We start from the raw sequence: 22104 nt of genomic DNA, 5'->3' as shown, positions 1-22104 counted from the left end.
CCATCGAGCCCAAAGTCGCCGGGCAAGTGAAGCTTGCAAGGCCCTAAAAGATTGAGACATGCTGCTTTTAACACATTTTAAATTAGCAAAGGGTGCTTTCAATAAGTAGCAGCTTACAGGTTGCAAGATTCAGTTACGTTCTTTCAAGTGATTTTCCAAATTTCCTCCAGGAATCTTGAAGGTCAGCCATGAAATGTGCATGGATACGCAAAGGAGTTTCACTGAAACCAAAGAGGTGTCTCAGGTTTGTACTGCAATGTTGTTTTGTCTTCTTCTTGGGAAGTTTGCTTCAGTGGGCAGGCTGTACGTGGTTTATCTATTTTCAATATGGCAGCCAGGTCACAACCTTTTTCTCATTTGATCGTGATCCAGAGCACTTACAGGTAGCTGAGGATGAACTCTGATTTGTGGGACAAGCACTCTCCTTGCCTTTTAAGGTAAGAGGACTTGCAAATCGTAGCAATCTTTGGGAGCCAAGATTTCAGCAGCTGCGACTTCACAAAGTTTAGTTTAAATCTTTCTAGTAATTTTCCAAGCTCCCTCCAGTAAGATCTTGGATTTTAAGATAATTCTGAAGTATTCAGATAACCAGAAGACTTTCATTGAAGTTTGGTTCGGAAACAGACATCTGGGATTTTTAAGATTTTAGATTTTAAGATAATTCTGAAGAATTCAGATAACCAGAAGACTTTCATTGAAGTTTGGTTCGGAAACAGACATCTGGGATTTTTAAGATTTTAGATTTTAAGATAATTCTGAAGAATTCGGATAACCAGAAGACTTTCATTGAATTTTGTTTCGGAAACAGACATCTGGGATTTTTAAGATTTTAGATTTTAAGATAATTCCGAAGAATTCAGATAACCAGAAGACTTTCATTGAAGTTTGGTTCGGAAACTATGTAGGCATCAATGTCTGCAAATGAATACATGGTTTTCTTTTTAAAAATGAAGATTGAATAGATTTGACGTCAGGCACTTGAGGCATTTGATGCTTGATTAGTCATCTGAAAAGAGCAAGTTGTTTGGATCAGAATGGAGGGGAGACGCTGATAACGCAGAGCACTTACATCAAGCAGACAATGTGTATGATTCAACAGTTGAGTGTTAACCACTTAGCTATGGTAACCTGGGCCCAGTATTTCAAACGTGATCTGACAGGATTATCCTGGTCGGATTGGATTAAATCTAGATCTGATCTGAAAACTGGGTATTTCAACACAGATCAGGAGAATCCTGATCCTGAAGATCAGGGTTTCAGCTCTGGTAATCCAATCCTCCCCTGAATCCAGATAAACGGCTGATTTGGGTATTTCAAAAGTTAAGTCAGATATCTGGATCAACTTGATACCAAAATTTCAGGATCATTTGAATCCCACCTCAGAGGTGGATTTGACTTGGATTGACAAACTCTCAGCGCATACTTCTCCTAGATATTGTTACTCAAGATGTTTGTTACACTTAAGTGTTAGTGTTGTACTTCTAACAAGTAATTTAAGTAATATCAAAAAATGTAAAGCATAGTAAAATTTTTGACCACACTGTAAAACTGCTGTAAATAAAATTACAATTATTTCTCAAATTCTAGTTCACCAAACATTGTAACTTGCATGTACCAAAACAGAGAAAGACAAAGGAATGCAGGGTCCAAACAAAGTTTTATTCCAACAAAAAATAATGTGACCACTAAGGACCATGCTATTTCAAATGTCAAGCTGTTTCTCTAACAGCTTGATTGTTAATTCTGTGTCTTTTTGCTGAAGCAGCGTCAGCTTAATTTGCCGTTTGGCCAGTTCAGTCTGTTTGACTGCCCTTTCGGTCTCCATTTTGAGGAGCCTCTCATAGGCTTCCTCATCCCCGGCATGCCTCTTCCGTCGCCGTCGCTCTGGCGCTGGCGCTGGCTCTGGCTCTCGCCCCCGTGCCTGATGTGGTAGATAGATAAGTTTATTGGTCACATGCAAAGCTAAAACCAAGGTTTAAAAACAGTGTAGTGAAATGCAAAAAAAAACAAGCTCTCACCAATGTTGGAGAGGAATTAGGATGAAGAAATGTTTCTAATTGTGTCACTGACCAATACCATGAAAGTAATGCCATTACAAATTTAAGCAGTTTCAAGCACTTTATTCAAACTCCAATTACTTGAAAGTCTTAAATGTATCAATACAATTAAAGCATTTTCAAGGATTTCCAGCACTCACCCTGTTGTAGCTGAGTGGTCCATGGCTGTGAGTGGACTCTGAAGGTAGAAGGTGTATGAGTATCTTAATCCACAATCCCAAATTGTGTTTATGTAGCCTACACAAAAACATGATATCATCACCAGCATTAGGCTACTGTAGCATTCTGAACCTTCTGAACAAACCTTGTAGTTAATACTCAAACTGTGTTGCGTTGTGTTTTCTAAGCACTGAGCAGGTCTGTACACAATGCAGCCTGCTTATACTGTAAATCTGCCGTGTTGCAAATGACGTGACGCTAATGATAGCCGCTAATGATAGCCCGCTAGCTGCTTAACACACAAGTCAATGGAGCCGCGTTAGCTCCCGTTAGCACGGCCGCGTCTCAATTAGAGATCGCCACGGCCTGCTTTTAATAAGGTGACAATTCAAATAGTTGGCTTGCATGATGTGTTGGTTGCCGTTCGTATGGTATTAAAACCGCTACACAATAGACGACGGTTAACTTACACTTTTGACGTGAAAGTCGGCTCTCTGCTACTCCTTTCATGAAGTAGTCCACCATGTTTCAGATCCCGGAGGCGGAGACTTGAGATTGGGAAATCCGTATCCGGCCAGGTAGGGATCACAGTGATCCACCCTGCCTGTGTTTTGAAATACTCAGATAAAGTCAGCAGGATCACCGTGATCCATGACTGAGAAAAGGAGGATTTCATTATCCGGATTATTCTGATCCAGATTACAAATTTTGAAATACTGGGCCCTGAGGATCACAGAATGTAGAATTAACTTGGTCTAACGCATCACAAGCTTTGGCTAATTATTAAATGGCAGTGGTGGGATTTGAACCCACGCCTCCTGAGAGACTGGAGCCTAAATCCAGCGCCTTAGACCACTCGGCCACACTACCGTCGTACGTGTGGTTTTGGTGCGCCATCGAGCGCAAAGTCGCCGGGCAAGTGAAGCTTGCAAGGCCCTAAAAGATTGAGACATGCTGCTTTTAACACATTTGAAATTAGCAAAGGGTGCTTTCAATAAGTAGCAGCTTACAGGTTGCAAGATTCAGTTACGTTCTTTCAAGTGATTTTCCAAATTTCCTCCAGGAATCTTGAAGGTCAGCCATGAAATGTGCATGGATACGCAAAGGAGTTTCACTGAAACCAAAGAGGTGTCTCAGGTTTGTACTGCAATGTTGTTTTGTCTTCTTCTTGGGAAGTTTGCTTCAGTGGGCAGGCTGTACGTGGTTTATTTATTTTCAATATGGCAGCCAGGTCACAACCTTTTTCTCATTTGATCGTGATCCAGAGCACTTACAGGTAGCTGAGGATGAACTCTGATTTGTGGGACAAGCACTCTCCTTGCCTTTTAAGGTAAGAGGACTTGCAAATCGTAGCAATCTTTGGGAGCCAAGATTTCAGCAGCTGCGACTTCACAAAGTTTAGTTTAAATCTTTCTAGTAATTTTCCAAGCTCCCTCCAGTAAGATCTTGGATTTTAAGATAATTCTGAAGTATTCAGATAACCAGAAGACTTTCATTGAAGTTTGGTTCGGAAACAGACATCTGGGATTTTTAAGATTTTAGATTTTAAGATAATTCTGAAGAATTCAGATAACCAGAAGACTTTTATTGAAGTTTGGTTCGGAAACAGACATCTGGGATTTTTAAGATTTTAGATTTTAAGATAATTCTGAAGAATTCGGATAACCAGAAGACTTTCATTGAATTTTGTTTCGGAAACAGACATCTGGGATTTTTAAGATTTTAGATTTTAAGATAATTCCGAAGAATTCAGATAACCAGAAGACTTTCATTGAAGTTTGGTTCGGAAACTATGTAGGCATCAATGTCTGCGAATGAATACATGGTTTTCTTTTTAAAAATGAAGATTGAATAGATTTGACGTCAGGCACTTGAGGCATTTGATGCTTGATTAGTCATCTGAAAAGAGCAAGTTGTTTGGATCAGAATGGAGGGGAGACGCTGATAACGCAGAGCACTTACATCAAGCAGACAATGTGTATGATTCAACAGTTGAGTGTTAACCACTTAGCTATGGTAACCTGAGGATCACAGAATGTAGAATTAACTTGGTCTAACGCATCACAAGCTTTGGCTAATTATTAAATGGCAGTGGTGGGATTTGAACCCACGCCTCCTGAGAGACTGGAGCCTAAATCCAGCGCCTTAGACCACTCGGCCACACTACCGTCGTACGTGTCGTTTTGGTGCGCCATCGAGCGCAAAGTCGCCGGGCAAGTGAAGCTTGCAAGGCCCTAAAAGATTGAGACATGCTGCTTTTAACACATTTTAAATTAGCAAAGGGTGCTTTCAATAAGTAGCAGCTTACAGGTTGCAAGATTCAGTTACGTTCTTTCAAGTGATTTTCCAAATTGCCTCCAGGAATCTTGAAGGTCAGCCATGAAATGTGCATGGATACGCAAAGGAGTTTCACTGAAACCAAAGAGTTGTCTCAGGTTTGTACTGCAATGTTGTTTTGTCTTCTTCTTGGGAAGTTTGCTTCAGTGGGCAGGCTGTACGTGGTTTATCTATTTTCAATATGGCAGCCAGGTCACAACCTTTTTCTCATTTGATCGTGATCCAGAGCAATTACAGGTAGCTGAGGATGAACTCTGATTTGTGGGACAAGCACTCTCCTTGCCTTTTCAGGTAAGAGGACTTGCAAATCGTAGCAATCTTTGGGAGCCAAGATTTCAGCAGCTGCGACTTCACAAAGTTTAGTTTAAATCTTTCTAGTAATTTTCCAAGCTCCCTCCAGTAAGATTTTGGATTTTAAGATAATTCTGAAGAATTCAGATAACCAGAAGACTTTCATTGAAGTTTGGTTCGGAAACAGACATCTGGGATTTTTAAGATTTTAGATTTTATGATAATTCTGAAGAATTCAGATAACCAGAAGACTTTCATTGAATTTTGGTTCGGAAACAGACATCTGGGATTTTTAAGAATTTAGATTTTAAGATAATTCTGAAGAATTCAGATAACCAGAAGACTTTCATTGAATTTTGGTTCGGAAACAGACATCTGGGATTTTTAAGATTTTAGATTTTAAGATAATTCTGAAGAATTCAGATAACCAGAAGACTTTCATTGAATTTTGGTTCGGAAACAGACATCTGGGATTTTTAAGATTTTAGATTTTAAGATAATTCCGAAGAATTCAGATAACCAGAAGACTTTCATTGAAGTTTGGTTCGGAAACAGACATCTGGGATTTTTAAGATTTTAGATTTTAAGATAATTCTGAAGAATTCAGATAACCAGAAGACTTTCATTGAATTTTGTTTCGGAAACTATGTAGGCATCAATGTCTTGGACTGAATACATGGTTTTCTTTTCAAAAATGAAGAATGAATAGATTTGACGTCAGGCACTTGAGGCATTTGATGCTTGATTAGTCATCTGAAATGAGCAAGTTGTTTGGATCAGAATGGAGGGGAGACGCTGATAACGCAGAGCACTTATATCAAGCAGACAATGTGTATGATTCAACAGTTGAGTGTTAACCACTTAGCTATGGTGAGGATCACAGAATGTAGAATTAACTTGGTCTAACGCATCACAAGCTTTGGCTAATTATTAAATGGCAGTGGTGGGATTTGAACCCACGCCTCCTGAGAGACTGGAGCCTAAATCCAGCGCCTTAGACGTCTCGGCCACACTACCGTCGTACGTGTGGTTTTGGTGCGCCATCGAGCGCAAAGTCGCCGGGCAAGTGAAGCTTGCAAGGCCCTAAAAGATTGAGACATGCTGCTTTTAACACATTTGAAATTAGCAAAGAGTGCTTTCAATAAGTAGCAGCTTACAGGTTGCAAGATTCAGTTACGTTCTTTCAAGTGATTTTCCTAATTTCCTCCAGGAATCTTGAAGGTCAGCCATGAAATGTGCATGGATACGCAAAGGAGTTTCACTGAAACCAAAGAGGTGTCTAAGGTTTGTACTGCAATGTTGTTTTGTCTTCTTCTTGGGAAGTTTGCTTCAGTGGGCAGGCTGTACGTGGTTTATCTATTTTCAATATGGCAGCCAGGTCACAACCTTTTTCTCATTTGATCGTGATCCAGAGCACTTACAGGTAGCTGAGGATGAACTCTGATTTGTGGGACAAGCACTCTCCTTGCCTTTTCAGGTAAGAGGACTTGCAAATCGTAGCAATCTTTGGGAGCCAAGATTTCAGCAGCTGCGACTTCACAAAGTTTAGTTTAAATATTTCTAGTAATTTTCCAAGCTCCCTCCAGTAAGATTTTGGATTTTAAGATAATTCTGAAGAATTCAGATAACCAGAAGACTTTCATTGAAGTTTGGTTCGGAAACAGACATCTGGGATTTTTAAGGTTTTAGATTTTAAGATAATTCTGAAGAATTCAGATAACCAGAAGACTTTCATTGAATTTTGGTTCGGAAACAGACATCTGGGATTTTTAAGAATTTAGATTTTAAGATAATTCTGAAGAATTCAGATAACCAGAAGACTTTCATGAATTTTGGTTCGGAAACTATGTAGGCATCAATGTCTGGGAATGAATACATGGTTTTCTTTTTAAAAATGAAGATTGAATAGATTTGACGTCAGGCACTTGAGGCATTTGATGCTTGATTAGTCATCTGAAAAGAGCAAGTTGTTTGGATCAGAATGGAGGGGAGACGCTGATAACGCAGAGCACTTACATCAAGCAGACAATGTGTATGATTCAACAGTTGAGTGTTAACCACTTAGCTATGGTAACCTGAGGATCACAGAATGTAGAATTAACTTGGTCTAACGCATCGCAAGCTTTGGCTAGTTATTAAATGGCAGTGGTGGGATTTGAACCCACGCTGAGAGACTGGAGCCTAAATCCAGCGCCTTAGACCACTCGGCCACACTACCGTCGTACGTGTCGTTTTGGTGCGCCATCGAGCGCAAAGTCGCCGGGCAAGTGAAGCTTGCAAGGCCCTAAAAGATTGAGACATGCTGCTTTTAACACATTTTAAATTAGCAAAGGGTGCTTTCAATAAGTAGCAGCTTACAGGTTGCAAGATTCAGTTACGTTCTTTCAAGTGATTTTCCAAATTGCCTCCAGGAATCTTGAAGGTCAGCCATGAAATGTGCATGGATACGCAAAGGAGTTTCACTGAAACCAAAGAGTTGTCTCAGGTTTGTACTGCAATGTTGTTTTGTCTTCTTCTTGGGAAGTTTGCTTCAGTGGGCAGGCTGTACGTGGTTTATCTATTTTCAATATGGCAGCCAGGTCACAACCTTTTTCTCATTTGATCGTGATCCAGAGCAATTACAGGTAGCTGAGGATGAACTCTGATTTGTGGGACAAGCACTCTCCTTGCCTTTTCAGGTAAGAGGACTTGCAAATCGTAGCAATCTTTGGGAGCCAAGATTTCAGCAGCTGCGACTTCACAAAGTTTAGTTTAAATCTTTCTAGTAATTTTCCAAGCTCCCTCCAGTAAGATTTTGGATTTTAAGATAATTCTGAAGAATTCAGATAACCAGAAGACTTTCATTGAAGTTTGGTTCGGAAACAGACATCTGGGATTTTTAAGATTTTAGATTTTATGATAATTCTGAAGAATTCAGATAACCAGAAGACTTTCATTGAATTTTGGTTCGGAAACAGACATCTGGGATTTTTAAGAATTTAGATTTTAAGATAATTCTGAAGAATTCAGATAACCAGAAGACTTTCATTGAATTTTGGTTCGGAAACAGACATCTGGGATTTTTAAGATTTTAGATTTTAAGATAATTCAGAAGAATTCAGATAACCAGAAGACTTTCATTGAATTTTGGTTCGGAAACAGACATCTGGGATTTTTAAGATTTTAGATTTTAAGATAATTCCGAAGAATTCAGATAACCAGAAGACTTTCATTGAAGTTTGGTTCGGAAACAGACATCTGGGATTTTTAAGATTTTAGATTTTAAGATAATTCTGAAGAATTCAGATAACCAGAAGACTTTCATTGAATTTTGTTTCGGAAACTATGTAGGCATCAATGTCTTGGACTGAATACATGGTTTTCTTTTCAAAAATGAAGAATGAATAGATTTGACGTCAGGCACTTGAGGCATTTGATGCTTGATTAGTCATCTGAAATGAGCAAGTTGTTTGGATCAGAATGGAGGGGAGACGCTGATAACGCAGAGCACTTATATCAAGCAGACAATGTGTATGATTCAACAGTTGAGTGTTAACCACTTAGCTATGGTGAGGATCACAGAATGTAGAATTAACTTGGTCTAACGCATCACAAGCTTTGGCTAATTATTAAATGGCAGTGGTGGGATTTGAACCCACGCCTCCTGAGAGACTGGAGCCTAAATCCAGCGCCTTAGACGTCTCGGCCACACTACCGTCGTACGTGTGGTTTTGGTGCGCCATCGAGCGCAAAGTCGCCGGGCAAGTGAAGCTTGCAAGGCCCTAAAAGATTGAGACATGCTGCTTTTAACACATTTGAAATTAGCAAAGAGTGCTTTCAATAAGTAGCAGCTTACAGGTTGCAAGATTCAGTTACGTTCTTTCAAGTGATTTTCCTAATTTCCTCCAGGAATCTTGAAGGTCAGCCATGAAATGTGCATGGATACGCAAAGGAGTTTCACTGAAACCAAAGAGGTGTCTAAGGTTTGTACTGCAATGTTGTTTTGTCTTCTTCTTGGGAAGTTTGCTTCAGTGGGCAGGCTGTACGTGGTTTATCTATTTTCAATATGGCAGCCAGGTCACAACCTTTTTCTCATTTGATCGTGATCCAGAACACTTACAGGTAGCTGAGGATGAACTCTGATTTGTGGGACAAGCACTCTCCTTGCCTTTTCAGGTAAGAGGACTTGCAAATCGTAGCAATCTTTGGGAGCCAAGATTTCAGCAGCTGCGACTTCACAAAGTTTAGTTTAAATATTTCTAGTAATTTTCCAAGCTCCCTCCAGTAAGATTTTGGATTTTAAGATAATTCTGAAGAATTCAGATAACCAGAAGACTTTCATTGAAGTTTGGTTCGGAAACAGACATCTGGGATTTTTAAGGTTTTAGATTTTAAGATAATTCTGAAGAATTCAGATAACCAGAAGACTTTCATTGAATTTTGGTTCGGAAACAGACATCTGGGATTTTTAAGAATTTAGATTTTAAGATAATTCTGAAGAATTCAGATAACCAGAAGACTTTCATGAATTTTGGTTCGGAAACTATGTAGGCATCAATGTCTGGGAATGAATACATGGTTTTCTTTTTAAAAATGAAGATTGAATAGATTTGACGTCAGGCACTTGAGGCATTTGATGCTTGATTAGTCATCTGAAAAGAGCAAGTTGTTTGGATCAGAATGGAGGGGAGACGCTGATAACGCAGAGCACTTACATCAAGCAGACAATGTGTATGATTCAACAGTTGAGTGTTAACCACTTAGCTATGGTAACCTGAGGATCACAGAATGTAGAATTAACTTGGTCTAACGCATCACAAGCTTTGGCTAGTTATTAAATGGCAGTGGTGGGATTTGAACCCACGCTGAGAGACTGGAGCCTAAATCCAGCGCCTTAGACCACTCTAAGGCGCTGGATGCAATGTTGCTTTGTCTTCTTCTTGGGAAGTTTGCTTCAGTGGGCAGGCTGTACGTGGTTTATCTATTTTCAATATGGCAGCCAGGTCACAACCTTTTTCTCATTTGATCGTGATCCAGAGCACTTACAGGTAGCTGAGGATGAACTCTGATTTGTGGGACAAGCACTCTCCTTGCCTTTTCAGGTAAGAGGACTTGCAAATCGTAGCAATCTTTGGGAGCCAAGATTTCAGCAGCTGCGACTTCACAAAGTTTAGTTTAAATATTTCTAGTAATTTTCCAAGCTCCCTCCAGTAAGATTTTGGATTTTAAGATAATTCTGAAGAATTCAGATAACCAGAAGACTTTCATTGAAGTTTGGTTCGGAAACAGACATCTGGGATTTTTAAGATTTTAGATTTTAAGATAATTCTGAAGAATTCAGATAACCAGAAGACTTTCATTGAATTTTGGTTCGGAAACAGACATCTGGGATTTTTAAGAATTTAGATTTTAAGATAATTCTGAAGAATTCAGATAACCAGAAGACTTTCATGAATTTTGGTTCGGAAACTATGTAGGCATCAATGTCTGGGAATGAATACATGGTTTTCTTTTTAAAAATGAAGATTGAATAGATTTGACGTCAGGCACTTGTGGCATTTGATGCTTGATTAGTCATCTGAAAAGAGCAAGTTGTTTGGATCAGAATGGAGGGGAGACGCTGATAACGCAGAGCACTTACATCAAGCAGACAATGTGTATGATTCAACAGTTGAGTGTTAACCACTTAGCTATGGTAACCTGAGGATCACAGAATGTAGAATTAACTTGGTCTAACGCATCACAAGCTTTGGCTAGTTATTAAATGGCAGTGGTGGGATTTGAACCCACACTGAGAGACTGGAGCCTAAATCCAGCGCCTTAGACCACTCTAAGGCGCTGGATGCAATGTTGCTTTGTCTTCTTCTTGGGAAGTTTGCTTCAGTGGGCAGGCTGTACGTGGTTTATCTATTTTCAATATGGCAGCCAGGTCACAACCTTTTTCTCATTTGATCGTGATCCAGAGCACTTACAGGTAGCTGAGGATGAACTCTGATTTGTGGGACAAGCACTCTCCTTGCCTTTTCAGGTAAGAGGACTTGCAAATCGTAGCAATCTTTGGGAGCCAAGATTTCAGCAGCTGCGACTTCACAAAGTTTAGTTTAAATATTTCTAGTAATTTTCCAAGCTCCCTCCAGTAAGATTTTGGATTTTAAGATAATTCTGAAGAATTCAGATAACCAGAAGACTTTCATTGAAGTTTGGTTCGGAAACAGACATCTGGGATTTTTAAGGTTTTAGATTTTAAGATAATTCTGAAGAATTCAGATAACCAGAAGACTTTCATTGAATTTTGGTTCGGAAACAGACATCTGGGATTTTTAAGAATTTAGATTTTAAGATAATTCTGAAGAATTCAGATAACCAGAAGACTTTCATGAATTTTGGTTCGGAAACTATGTAGGCATCAATGTCTGGGAATGAATACATGGTTTTCTTTTTAAAAATGAAGATTGAATAGATTTGACGTCAGGCACTTGAGGCATTTGATGCTTGATTAGTCATCTGAAAAGAGCAAGTTGTTTGGATCAGAATGGAGGGGAGACGCTGATAACGCAGAGCACTTACATCAAGCAGACAATGTGTATGATTCAACAGTTGAGTGTTAACCACTTAGCTATGGTAACCTGAGGATCACAGAATGTAGAATTAACTTGGTCTAACGCATCACAAGCTTTGGCTAGTTATTAAATGGCAGTGGTGGGATTTGAACCCACGCTGAGAGACTGGAGCCTAAATCCAGCGCCTTAGACCACTCTAAGGCGCTGGATGCAATGTTGCTTTGTCTTCTTCTTGGGAAATTTGCTTCAGTGGGCAGGCTGTACGTGGTTTATCTATTTTCAATATGGCAGCCAGGTCACAACCTTTTTCTCATTTGATCGTGATCCAGAGCACTTACAGGTAGCTGAGGATGAACTCTGATTTGTGGGACAAGCACTCTCCTTGCCTTTTCAGGTAAGAGGACTTGCAAATCGTAGCAATCTTTGGGAGCCAAGATTTCAGCAGCTGCGACTTCACAAAGTTTAGTTTAAATATTTCTAGTAATTTTCCAAGCTCCCTCCAGTAAGATTTTGGATTTTAAGATAATTCTGAAGAATTCAGATAACCAGAAGACTTTCATTGAAGTTTGGTTCGGAAACAGACATCTGGGATTTTTAAGGTTTTAGATTTTAAGATAATTCTGAAGAATTCAGATAACCAGAAGACTTTCATTGAATTTTGGTTCGGAAACAGACATCTGGGATTTTTAAGAATTTAGATTTTAAGATAATTCTGAAGAATTCAGATAACCAGAAGACTTTCATGAATTTTGGTTCGGAAACTATGTAGGCATCAATGTCTGGGAATGAATACATGGTTTTCTTTTTAAAAATGAAGATTGAATAGATTTGACGTCAGGCACTTGAGGCATTTGATGCTTGATTAGTCATCTGAAAAGAGCAAGTTGTTTGGATCAGAATGGAGGGGAGACGCTGATAACGCAGAGCACTTACATCAAGCAGACAATGTGTATGATTCAACAGTTGAGTGTTAACCACTTAGCTATGGTAACCTGAGGATCACAGAATGTAGAATTAACTTGGTCTAACGCATCACAAGCTTTGGCTAGTTATTAAATGGCAGTGGTGGGATTTGAACCCACGCTGAGAGACTGGAGCCTAAATCCAGCGCCTTAGACCACTCTAAGGCGCTGGATGCAATGTTGCTTTGTCTTCTTCTTGGGAAATTTGCTTCAGTGGGCAGGCTGTACGTGGTTTATCTATTTTCAATATGGCAGCCAGGTCACAACCTTTTTCTCATTTGATCGTGATCCAGAGCACTTACAGGTAGCTGAGGATGAACTCTGATTTGTGGGACAAGCACTCTCCTTGCCTTTTCAGGTAAGAGGACTTGCAAATCGTAGCAATCTTTGGGAGCCAAGATTTCAGCAGCTGCGACTTCACAAAGTTTAGTTTAAATATTTCTAGTAATTTTCCAAGCTCCCTCCAGTAAGATTTTGGATTTTAAGATAATTCTGAAGAATTCAGATAACCAGAAGACTTTCATTGAAGTTTGGTTCGGAAACAGACATCTGGGATTTTTAAGATTTTAGATTTTAAGATAATTCTGAAGAATTCAGATAACCAGAAGACTTTCATTGAATTTTGGTTCGGAAACAGACATCTGGGATTTTTAAGAATTTAGATTTTATGATAATTCTGAAGAATTCAGATAACCAGAAGACTTTCATGAATTTTGGTTCGGAAACTATGTAGGCATCAATGTCTGGGAATGAATACATGGTTTTCTTTTTAAAAATGAAGATTGAATAGATTTGACGTCAGGCACTTTAGGCATTTGATGCTTGATTAGTCATCTGAAAAGAGCAAGTTGTTTGGATCAGAATGGAGGGGAGACGCTGATAACGCAGAGCACTTACATCAAGCAGACAATGTGTATGATTCAACAGTTGAGTGTTAACCACTTAGCTATGGTAACCTGAGGATCACAGAATGTAGAATTAACTTGGTCTAACGCATCACAAGCTTTGGCTAGTTATTAAATGGCAGTGGTGGGATTTGAACCCACGCTGAGAGACTGGAGCCTAAATCCAGCGCCTTAGACCACTCTAAGGCGCTGGATGCAATGTTGCTTTGTCTTCTTCTTGGGAAGTTTGCTTCAGTGGGCAGGCTGTACGTGGTTTATCTATTTTCAATATGGCAGCCAGGTCACAACCTTTTTCTCATTTGATCGTGATCCAGAGCACTTACAGGTAGCTGAGGATGAACTCTGATTTGTGGGACAAGCACTCTCCTTGCCTTTTCAGGTAAGGGGACTTGCAAATCGTAGCAATCTTTGGGAGCCAAGATTTCAGCAGCTGCAACTTCACAAAGTTTAGTTTAAATCTTTCTAGTAATTTTCCAAGCTCCCTCCAGTAAGATTTTGTATTTTAAGATAATTCTTAAGAATTCAGATAACCAGAAGACTTTCATTGAAGTTTGGTTCGGAAACAGACATCTGGGATTTTTAAGATTTTAGATTTTAAGATAATTCTGAAGAATTCAGATAACCAGAAGACTTTCATTGAATTTTGGTTCGGAAACAGACATCTGGGATTTTTAAGAATTTAGATTTTAAGATAATTCCGAAGAATTCAGATAACCAGAAGACTTTCATGAATTTTGGTACGGAAACTATGTAGGCATCAATGTCTGGAAATGAATACATGGTTTTCTTTTTAAAAATGAAGATTGAATAGATTTGACGTCAGGCACTTGAGGCATTTGATGCTTGATTAGTCATCTGAAAAGAGCAAGTTGTTTGGATCAGAATGGAGGGGAGACGCTGATAACGCAGAGCACTTACATCAAGCAGACAATGTGTATGATTCAACAGTTGAGTGTTAACCACTTAGCTATGGTAACCAGGGCCCAGTATTTCAAACGTGATCTGACAGGATTATCCTGGTCGGATTGGATTAAATCTAGATCTGATCTGAAAACTGGGTATTTCAACACAGATCAGGAGAATCCTGATCCTGAAGATCAGGGTTTCAGCTCTGGTAATCCAATCCTCCCCTGAATCCAGATAAAAGGCTGATTTGGGTATTTCAAAAGTTAAGTCAGATATCTGGATCAACTTGATACCAAAATTTCAGGATCATTTGAATCCCACCTCAGAGGTGGATTTGACTTGGATTGACAAACTCTCAGCGCATACTTCTCCTAGATATTGTTACTCAAGATGTTTTTTACACTTAAGTGTTAGTGTTGTACTTCTAACAAGTAATTTAAGTAATATCAAAAAATGTAAAGCATAGTAAAATTTTTGACCACACTGTAAAACTGCTGTAAATAAAATTACAATTATTTCTCAAATTCTAGTTCACCAAACATTGTAACTTGCATGTACCAAAACAGAGAAAGACAAAGGAATGCAGGGTCCAAACAAAGTTTTATTCCAACAAAAAATAATGTGACCACTAAGGACCATGCTATTTCAAATGTCAAGCTGTTTCTCTAACAGCTTGATTGTTAATTCTGTCTCTTTTTGCTGAAGCAGCGTCAGCTTAATTTGCCGTTTGGCCAGTTCAGTCTGTTTGACTGCCCTTTCGGTCTCCATTTTGAGGAGCCTCTCATAGGCTTCCTCATCCCCGGCATGCCTCTTCCGTCGCCGTCGCTCTGGCGCTGGCGCTGGCTCTGGCTCTCGCCCCCGTGCCTGATGTGGTAGATAGATAAGTTTATTGGTCACATGCAAAGCTAAAACCAAGGTTTAAAAACAGTGTAGTGAAATGCAAAAAAAAACAAGCTCTCACCAATGTTGGAGAGGAATTAGGATGAAGAAATGTTTCTAATTGTGTCACTGACCAATACCATGAAAGTAATGCCATTACAAATTTAAGCAGTTTCAAGCACTTTATTCAAACTCCAATTACTTGAAAGTCTTAAATGTATCAATACAATTAAAGCATTTTCAAGGATTTCCAGCACTCACCCTGTTGTAGCTGAGTGGTCCATGGCTGTGAGTGGACTCTGAAGGTAGAAGGTGTATGAGTATCTTAATCCACAATCCCAAATTGTGTTTATGTAGCCTACACAAAAACATGATATCATCACCAGCATTAGGCTACTGTAGCATTCTGAACCTTCTGAACAAACCTTGTAGTTAATACTCAAACTGTGTTGCGTTGTGTTTTCTAAGCACTGAGCAGGTCTGTACACAATGCAGCCTGCTTATACTGTAAATCTGCCGTGTTGCAAATGACGTGACGCTAATGATAGCCGCTAATGATAGCCCGCTAGCTGCTTAACACACAAGTCAATGGAGCCGCGTTAGCTCCCGTTAGCACGGCCGCGTCTCAATTAGAGATCGCCACGGCCTGCTTTTAATAAGGTGACAATTCAAATAGTTGGCTTGCATGATGTGTTGGTTGCCGTTCCTATGGTATTAAAACCGCTACACAATAGACGACGGTTAACTTACACTTTTGACGTGAAAGTCGGCTCTCTGCTACTCCTTTCATGAAGTAGTCCACCATGTTTCAGATCCCGGAGGCGGAGACTTGAGATTGGGAAATCCGTATCCGGCCAGGTAGGGATCACAGTGATCCACCCTGCCTGTGTTTTGAAATACTCAGATAAAGTCAGCAGGATCACCGTGATCCATGACTGAGAAAAGGAGGATTTCATTATCCGGATTATTCTGATCCAGATTACAAATTTTGAAATACTGGGCCCTGAGGATCACAGAATGTAGAATTAACTTGGTCTAACGCATCACAAGCTTTGGCTAATTATTAAATGGCAGTGGTGGGATTTGAACCCACGCCTCCTGAGAGACTGGAGCCTAAATCCAGCGCCTTAGACCACTCGGCCACACTACCGTCGTACGTGTGGTTTTGGTGCGCCATAGAGCGCAAAGTCGCCGGGCAAGTGAAGCTTGCAAGGCCCTAAAAGATTGAGACATGCTGCTTTTAACACATTTGAAATTAGCAAAGAGTGCTTTCAATAAGTAGCAGCTTACAGGTTGCAAGATTCAGTTACGTTCTTTCAAGTGATTTTCCTAATTTCCTCCAGGAATCTTGAAGGTCAGCCATGAAATGTGCATGGATACGCAAAGGAGTTTCACTGAAACCAAAGAGGTGTCTCAGGTTTGTACTGCAATGTTGTTTTGTCTTCTTCTTGGGAAGTTTGCTTCAGTGGGCAGGCTGTACGTGGTTTATCTATTTTCAATATGGCAGCCAGGTCACAACCTTTCTCTCATTTGATCGTGATCCAGAGCACTTACAGGTAGCTGAGGATGAACTCTGATTTGTGGGACAAGCACTCTCCTTGCCTTTTCAGGTAAGAGGACTTGCAAATCGTAGCAATCTTTGGGAGCCAATATTTCAGCAGCTGCGACTTCACAAAGTTTAGTTTAAATCTTTCTAGTAATTTTCCAAGCTCCCTCCAGTAAGATTTTGGATTTTAAGATAATTCTGAAGAATTCAGATAACCAGAAGACTTTCATTGAAGTTTGGTTCGGAAACAGACATCTGGGATTTTTAAGGTTTTAGATTTTAAGATAATTCTGAAGAATTCAGATAACCAGAAGACTTTCATTGAATTTTGGTTCGGAAACAGACATCTGGGATTTTTAAGATTTTAGATTTTAAGATAATTCTGAAGAATTCAGATAACCAGAAGACTTTCATTGAAGTTTGGTTCGGAAAAAGACATCTGGGATTTTTAAGATTTTAGATTTTAAGATAATTCTGAAGAATTCAGATAACCAGAAGACTTTCATTGAATTTTGGTTCGGAAACAGACATCTGGGATTTTTAAGATTTTAGATTTTAAGATAATTCCGAAGAATTCAGATAACCAGAAGACTTTCATTGAAGTTTGGTTCGGAAACAGACATCTGGGATTTTTAAGATTTTGTATTTTAAGATAATTCTGAAGAATTCAGATAACCAGAAGACTTTCATTGAATTTTGGTTCGGAAACTATGTAGGCATCAATGTCTTGGACTGAATACATTGTTTTCTTTTTAAAAATGAAGAATGAATAGATTTGACGTCAGGCACTTGAGGCATTTGATGTTTGATTAGTCATCTGAAAAGAGCAAGTTGTTTGGATCAGAACGGAGGGGAGACGCTGATAACGCAGAGCACTTACATCAAGCAGACAATGTGTATGATTCAACAGTTGAGTGTTAACCACTTAGCTATGGTAACCTGGGCCCAGTATTTCAAAATTTGTAATCTGGATCAGAATAATCCGGATAATGAAATCCTCCTTTTCTCAGTCATGGATCACGGTGATCCTGCTGACTTTATCTGAGTATTTCAAAACACAGGCAGGGTGGATCACCGTGATCCCTAGCTGGCCGGATACGGATTTCCCAATCTCAAGTCTCCGCCTCCGGGATCTGAAACATGGTGGACTACTTCATGAAAGGAGTAGCAGAGAGCCGACTTTCACGTCAAAAGTGTAAGTTAACCGTCGTCTATTGTGTAGCGGTTTTAATACCATACGAACGGCAACCAACACATCATGCAAGCCAACTATTTGAATTGTCACCTTATTAAAAGCAGGCCGTGGCGATCTCTAATTGAGACGCGGCCGTGCTAACGGGAGCTAACGCGGCTCCATTGACTTGTGTGTTAAGCAGCTAGCGGGCTATCATTAGCGGCTATCATTAGCGTCACGTCATTTGCAACACGGCAGATTTACAGTATAAGCAGGCTGCATTGTGTACAGACCTGCTCAGTGCTTAGAAAACACAACGCAACACAGTTTGAGTATTAACTACAAGGTTTGTTCAGAAGGTTCAGAATGCTACAGTAGCCTAATGCTGGTGATGATATCATGTTTTTGTGTAGGCTACATAAACACAATTTGGGATTGTGGTTTAAGATACTCATACACCTTCTACCTTCAGAGTCCACTCACAGCCATGGACCACTCAGCTACAACAGGGTGAGTGCTGGAAATCCTTGAAAATGCTTTAATTGTATTGATACATTTAAGACTTTCAAGTAATTGGAGTTTGAATAAAGTGCTTGAAACTGCTTAAATTTGTAATGGCATTACTTTCATGGTATTGGTCAGTGACACAATTAGAAACATTTCTTCATCCTAATTCCTCTCCAACATTGGTGAGAGCTTGTTTTTTTTTGCATTTCACTACACTGTTTTTAAACCTTGGTTTTAGCTTTGCATGTGACCAATAAACTTATCTATCTACCACATCAGGCACGGGGGCCAGAGCCAGAGCCAGAGCCAGCGCCAGAGCGACGGCGACGGAAGAGGCATGCCGGGGATGAGGAAGCCTATGAGAGGCTCCTCAAAATGGAGACCGAAAGGGCAGTCAAACAGACTGAACAGGCCAAACGGCAAATTAAGCTGACGCTGCTTCAGCAAAAAGAGACAGAATTAACAATCAAGTTGTTAGAGAAACAGCTTGACATTTGAAATAGCATGGTCCGTAGTGGTCACATTATTTTTTGTTGGAATAAAACTTTGTTTGGACCCTGCATTCCTTTGTCTTTCTCTGTTTTGGTACATGCAAGTTACAATGTTTGGTGAACTAGAATTTGAGAAATAATTGTAATTTTATTTACAGCAGTTTTACAGTGTGGTCAAAAATTTTACTATGCTTTACATTTTTTGATATTACTTGTTAGAAGTACAACACTAACACTTAAGTGTAACAAACATCTTGAGTAACAATATCTAGGAGAAGTATGCGCTGAGAGTTTGTCAATGCAAGTCAAATCTACCTCTGAGGTGGGATTCAAATGATCCTGAAATTTTGGTATCAAGTTGATCCAGATATCTGACTTAACTTTTGAAATACCCAAATCAGCCTTTTATCTGGATTCAGGGGAGGATTGGATTACCAGAGCTGAAATGCAGATTCTCCTGATCTGTGTTGAAATACCCAGTTTTCAGATCAGATCTAGATTTAATCCAATCCGACCAGGATAATGTCAGATCACGTTTGAAATACTGGGCCCTGAGGATCACAGAATGTAGAATTAACTTGGTCTAACGCATCACAAGCTTTGGCTAATTATTAAATGGCAGTGGTGGGATTTGAACCCACGCCTCCTGAGAGACTGGAGCCTAAATCCAGCGCCTTAGACCACTCGGCCACACTACCGTCGTACGTGTGGTTTTGGTGCGCCATCGAGCGCAAAGTCGCCGGCAAGTGAAGCTTGCAAGGCCCTAAAAGATTGAGACATGCTGCTTTTAACACATTTGAAATTAGCAAAGAGTGCTTTCAATAAGTAGCAGCTTACAGGTTGCAAGATTCAGTTACGTTCTTTCAAGTGATTTTCCTAATTTCCTCCAGGAATCTTGAAGGTCAGCCATGAAATGTGCATGGATACGCAAAGGAGTTTCACTGAAACCAAAGAGGTGTCTCAGGTTTGTACTGCAATGTTGTTTTGTCTTCTTCTTGGGAAGTTTGCTTCAGTGGGCAGGCTGTACGTGGTTTATCTATTTTCAATATGGCAGCCAGGTCACAACCTTTTTCTCATTTGATCGTGATCCAGAGCACTTACAGGTAGCTGAGGATGAACTCTGATTTGTGGGACAAGCACTCTCCTTGCCTTTTCAGGTAAGAGGACTTGCAAATCGTAGCAATCTTTGGGAGCCAATATTTCAGCAGCTGCGACTCCACAAAGTTTAGTTTAAATCTTTCTAGTAATTTTCTAAGCTCCCTCCAGTAAGATTTTGGATTTTAAGATAATTCTGAAGAATTCAGATAACCAGAAGACTTTCATTGAAGTTTGGTTCGGAAACAGACATCTGGGATTTTTAAGGTTTTAGATTTTAAGATAATTCTGAAGAATTCAGATAACCAGAAGACTTTCATTGAATTTTGGTTCGGAAACAGACATCTGGGATTTTTAAGATTTTAGATTTTAAGATAATTCTGAAGAATTCAGATAACCAGAAGACTTTCATTGAAGTTTGGTTCGGAAAAAGACATCTGGGATTTTTATGATTTTAGATTTTAAGATAATTCTGAAGAATTCAGATAACCAGAAGACTTTCATTGAATTTTGGTTCGGAAACAGACATCTGGGATTTTTAAGATTTTAGATTTTAAGATAATTCCGAAGAATTCAGATAACCAGGGCCCAGTATTTCAAAATTTGTAATCTGGATCAGAATAATCCGGATAATGAAATCCTCCTTTTCTCAGTCATGGATCACGGTGATCCTGCTGACTTTATCTGAGTATTTCAAAACACAGGCAGGTCGGATCACTGTGATCCCTACCTGGCCGGATACGGATTTCCCAATCTCAAGTCTCCGCCTCCGGGATCTGAAACATGGTGGACTACTTCATGAAAGGAGTAGCAGAGAGCCGACTTTCACGTCAAAAGTGTAAGTTAACCGTCGTCTATTGTGTAGCGGTTTTAATACCATACGAACGGCAACCAACACATCATGCAAGCCAACTATTTGAATTGTCACCTTATTAAAAGCAGGCCGTGGCGATCTCTAATTGAGACGCGGCCGTGCTAACGGGAGCTAACGCGGCTCCATTGACTTGTGTGTTAAGCAGCTAGCGGGCTATCATTAGCGGCTATCATTAGCGTCACGTCATTTGCAACACGGCAGATTTACAGTATAAGCAGGCTGCATTGTGTACAGACCTGCTCAGTGCTTAGAAAACACAACGCAACACAGTTTGAGTATTAACTACAAGGTTTGTTCAGAAGGTTCAGAATGCTACAGTAGCCTAATGCTGGTGATGATATCATGTTTTTGTGTAGGCTACATAAACACAATTTGGGATTGTGGATTAAGATACTCATACACCTTCTACCTTCAGAGTCCACTCACAGCCATGGACCACTCAGCTACAACAGGGTGAGTGCTGGAAATCCTTAAATGCTTTAATTGTATTGATACATTTAAGACTTTCAAGTAATTGGAGTTTGAATAAAGTGCTTGAAACTGCTTAAATTTGTAATGGCATTACTTTCATGGTATTGGTCAGTGACACAATTAGAAACATTTCTTCATCCTAATTCCTCTCCAACATTGGTGAGAGCTTGTTTTTCTTTGCATTTCACTACACTGTTTTTAAACCTTGGTTTTAGCTTTGCATGTGACCAATAAACTTATCTATCTACCACATCAGGCACGGGGGCCAGAGCCAGAGCCAGAGCCAGCGCCAGAGCGACGGCGACGGAAGAGGCATGCCGGGGATGAGGAAGCCTATGAGAGGCTCCTCAAAATGGAGACCGAAAGGGCAGTCAAACAGACTGAACTGGCCAAACGGCAAATTAAGCTGACGCTGCTTCAGCAAAAAGAGACAGAATTAACAATCAAGTTGTTAGAGAAACAGCTTGACATTTGAAATAGCATGGTCCGTAGTGGTCACATTATTTTTTGTTGGAATAAAACTTTGTTTGGACCCTGCATTCCTTTGTCTTTCTCTGTTTTGGTACATGCAAGTTACAATGTTTGGTGAATTAGAATTTGAGAAATAATTGTAATTTTATTTACAGCAGTTTTACAGTGTGGTCAAAAATTTTACTATGCTTTACATTTTTTGATATTACTTAAATTACTTGTTAGAAGTACAACACTAACACTTAAGTGTAACAAACATCTTGAGTAACAATATCTAGGAGAAGTATGCGCTGAGAGTTTGTCAATCCAAGTCAAATCCACCTCTGAGGTGGGATTCAAATGATCCTGAAATTTTGGTATCAAGTTGATCCAGATATCTGACTTAACTTTTGAAATACCCAAATCAGCCTTTTATCTGGATTCAGGGGAGGATTGGATTA

At 39.7% G+C, this 22104-nt stretch overlaps 2 protein-coding genes and 2 long non-coding RNA genes across 6 annotated transcripts; 2 read left to right on the top strand and 2 right to left on the bottom strand.

Annotated features, from left to right (window-relative positions):
- Nucleotides 1-1761: 1761 nt before the first annotated feature.
- LOC310948120 (uncharacterized protein) lies at nucleotides 1762-2806 on the bottom strand. 2 transcript variants are annotated; one of them, XR_014593236.1, is made up of 3 exons: nucleotides 2687-2806; nucleotides 2198-2235; nucleotides 1762-1921 (listed from the first exon to the last, which is right to left on the bottom strand). XR_014593236.1 is itself a non-coding variant. In XM_083915135.1 (3 exons), the coding sequence occupies exons 1-3, from the start codon at nucleotides 2739-2741 to the stop codon at nucleotides 1768-1770; spliced, it is 306 nt and encodes a 101-aa protein (XP_083771261.1). In that variant the 5' UTR covers nucleotides 2742-2761; the 3' UTR covers nucleotides 1762-1767. The 2 variants fall into 2 exon arrangements, 1 of the variants encoding a protein (XP_083771261.1); XM_083915135.1 differs by having other exon boundaries at nucleotides 2198-2294; nucleotides 2687-2761.
- Nucleotides 2807-14737: 11931 nt separating this feature from the next.
- On the bottom strand, nucleotides 14738-15905 carry LOC310948486 (uncharacterized protein). Of its 2 annotated transcripts, none has more exons than XR_014593247.1 (3): nucleotides 15786-15905; nucleotides 15297-15334; nucleotides 14738-15020 (listed from the first exon to the last, which is right to left on the bottom strand). XR_014593247.1 is itself a non-coding variant. In XM_083915630.1 (3 exons), the coding sequence occupies exons 1-3, from the start codon at nucleotides 15838-15840 to the stop codon at nucleotides 14867-14869; spliced, it is 306 nt and encodes a 101-aa protein (XP_083771756.1). In that variant the 5' UTR covers nucleotides 15841-15860; the 3' UTR covers nucleotides 14738-14866. The 2 variants fall into 2 exon arrangements, 1 of the variants encoding a protein (XP_083771756.1); XM_083915630.1 differs by having other exon boundaries at nucleotides 15297-15393; nucleotides 15786-15860.
- A 1809-nt stretch (nucleotides 15906-17714) lies between these two features.
- LOC310948289 lies at nucleotides 17715-18662 on the top strand. The gene is made up of 3 exons (XR_014593238.1): nucleotides 17715-17776; nucleotides 18228-18265; nucleotides 18542-18662. It is a non-coding gene; the product is annotated as an uncharacterized lncRNA (long non-coding RNA).
- Nucleotides 18663-20557: 1895 nt separating this feature from the next.
- Nucleotides 20558-21730, top strand: LOC310948729. Its single transcript, XR_014593258.1, has 3 exons — nucleotides 20558-20686; nucleotides 21138-21175; nucleotides 21450-21730. It is a non-coding gene; the product is annotated as an uncharacterized lncRNA (long non-coding RNA).
- Nucleotides 21731-22104: the final 374 nt, after the last annotated feature.

This window comes from Echiichthys vipera (assembly GCF_963691815.1).
Source record: "Echiichthys vipera genome assembly, chromosome: 6".
NCBI classification, from domain to species: Eukaryota; Metazoa; Chordata; class Actinopteri; order Perciformes; family Trachinidae; genus Echiichthys; species Echiichthys vipera.
Note: the sequence above shows the minus strand (reverse complement) of the source record. Positions and strands in the feature narration are given on the sequence as shown.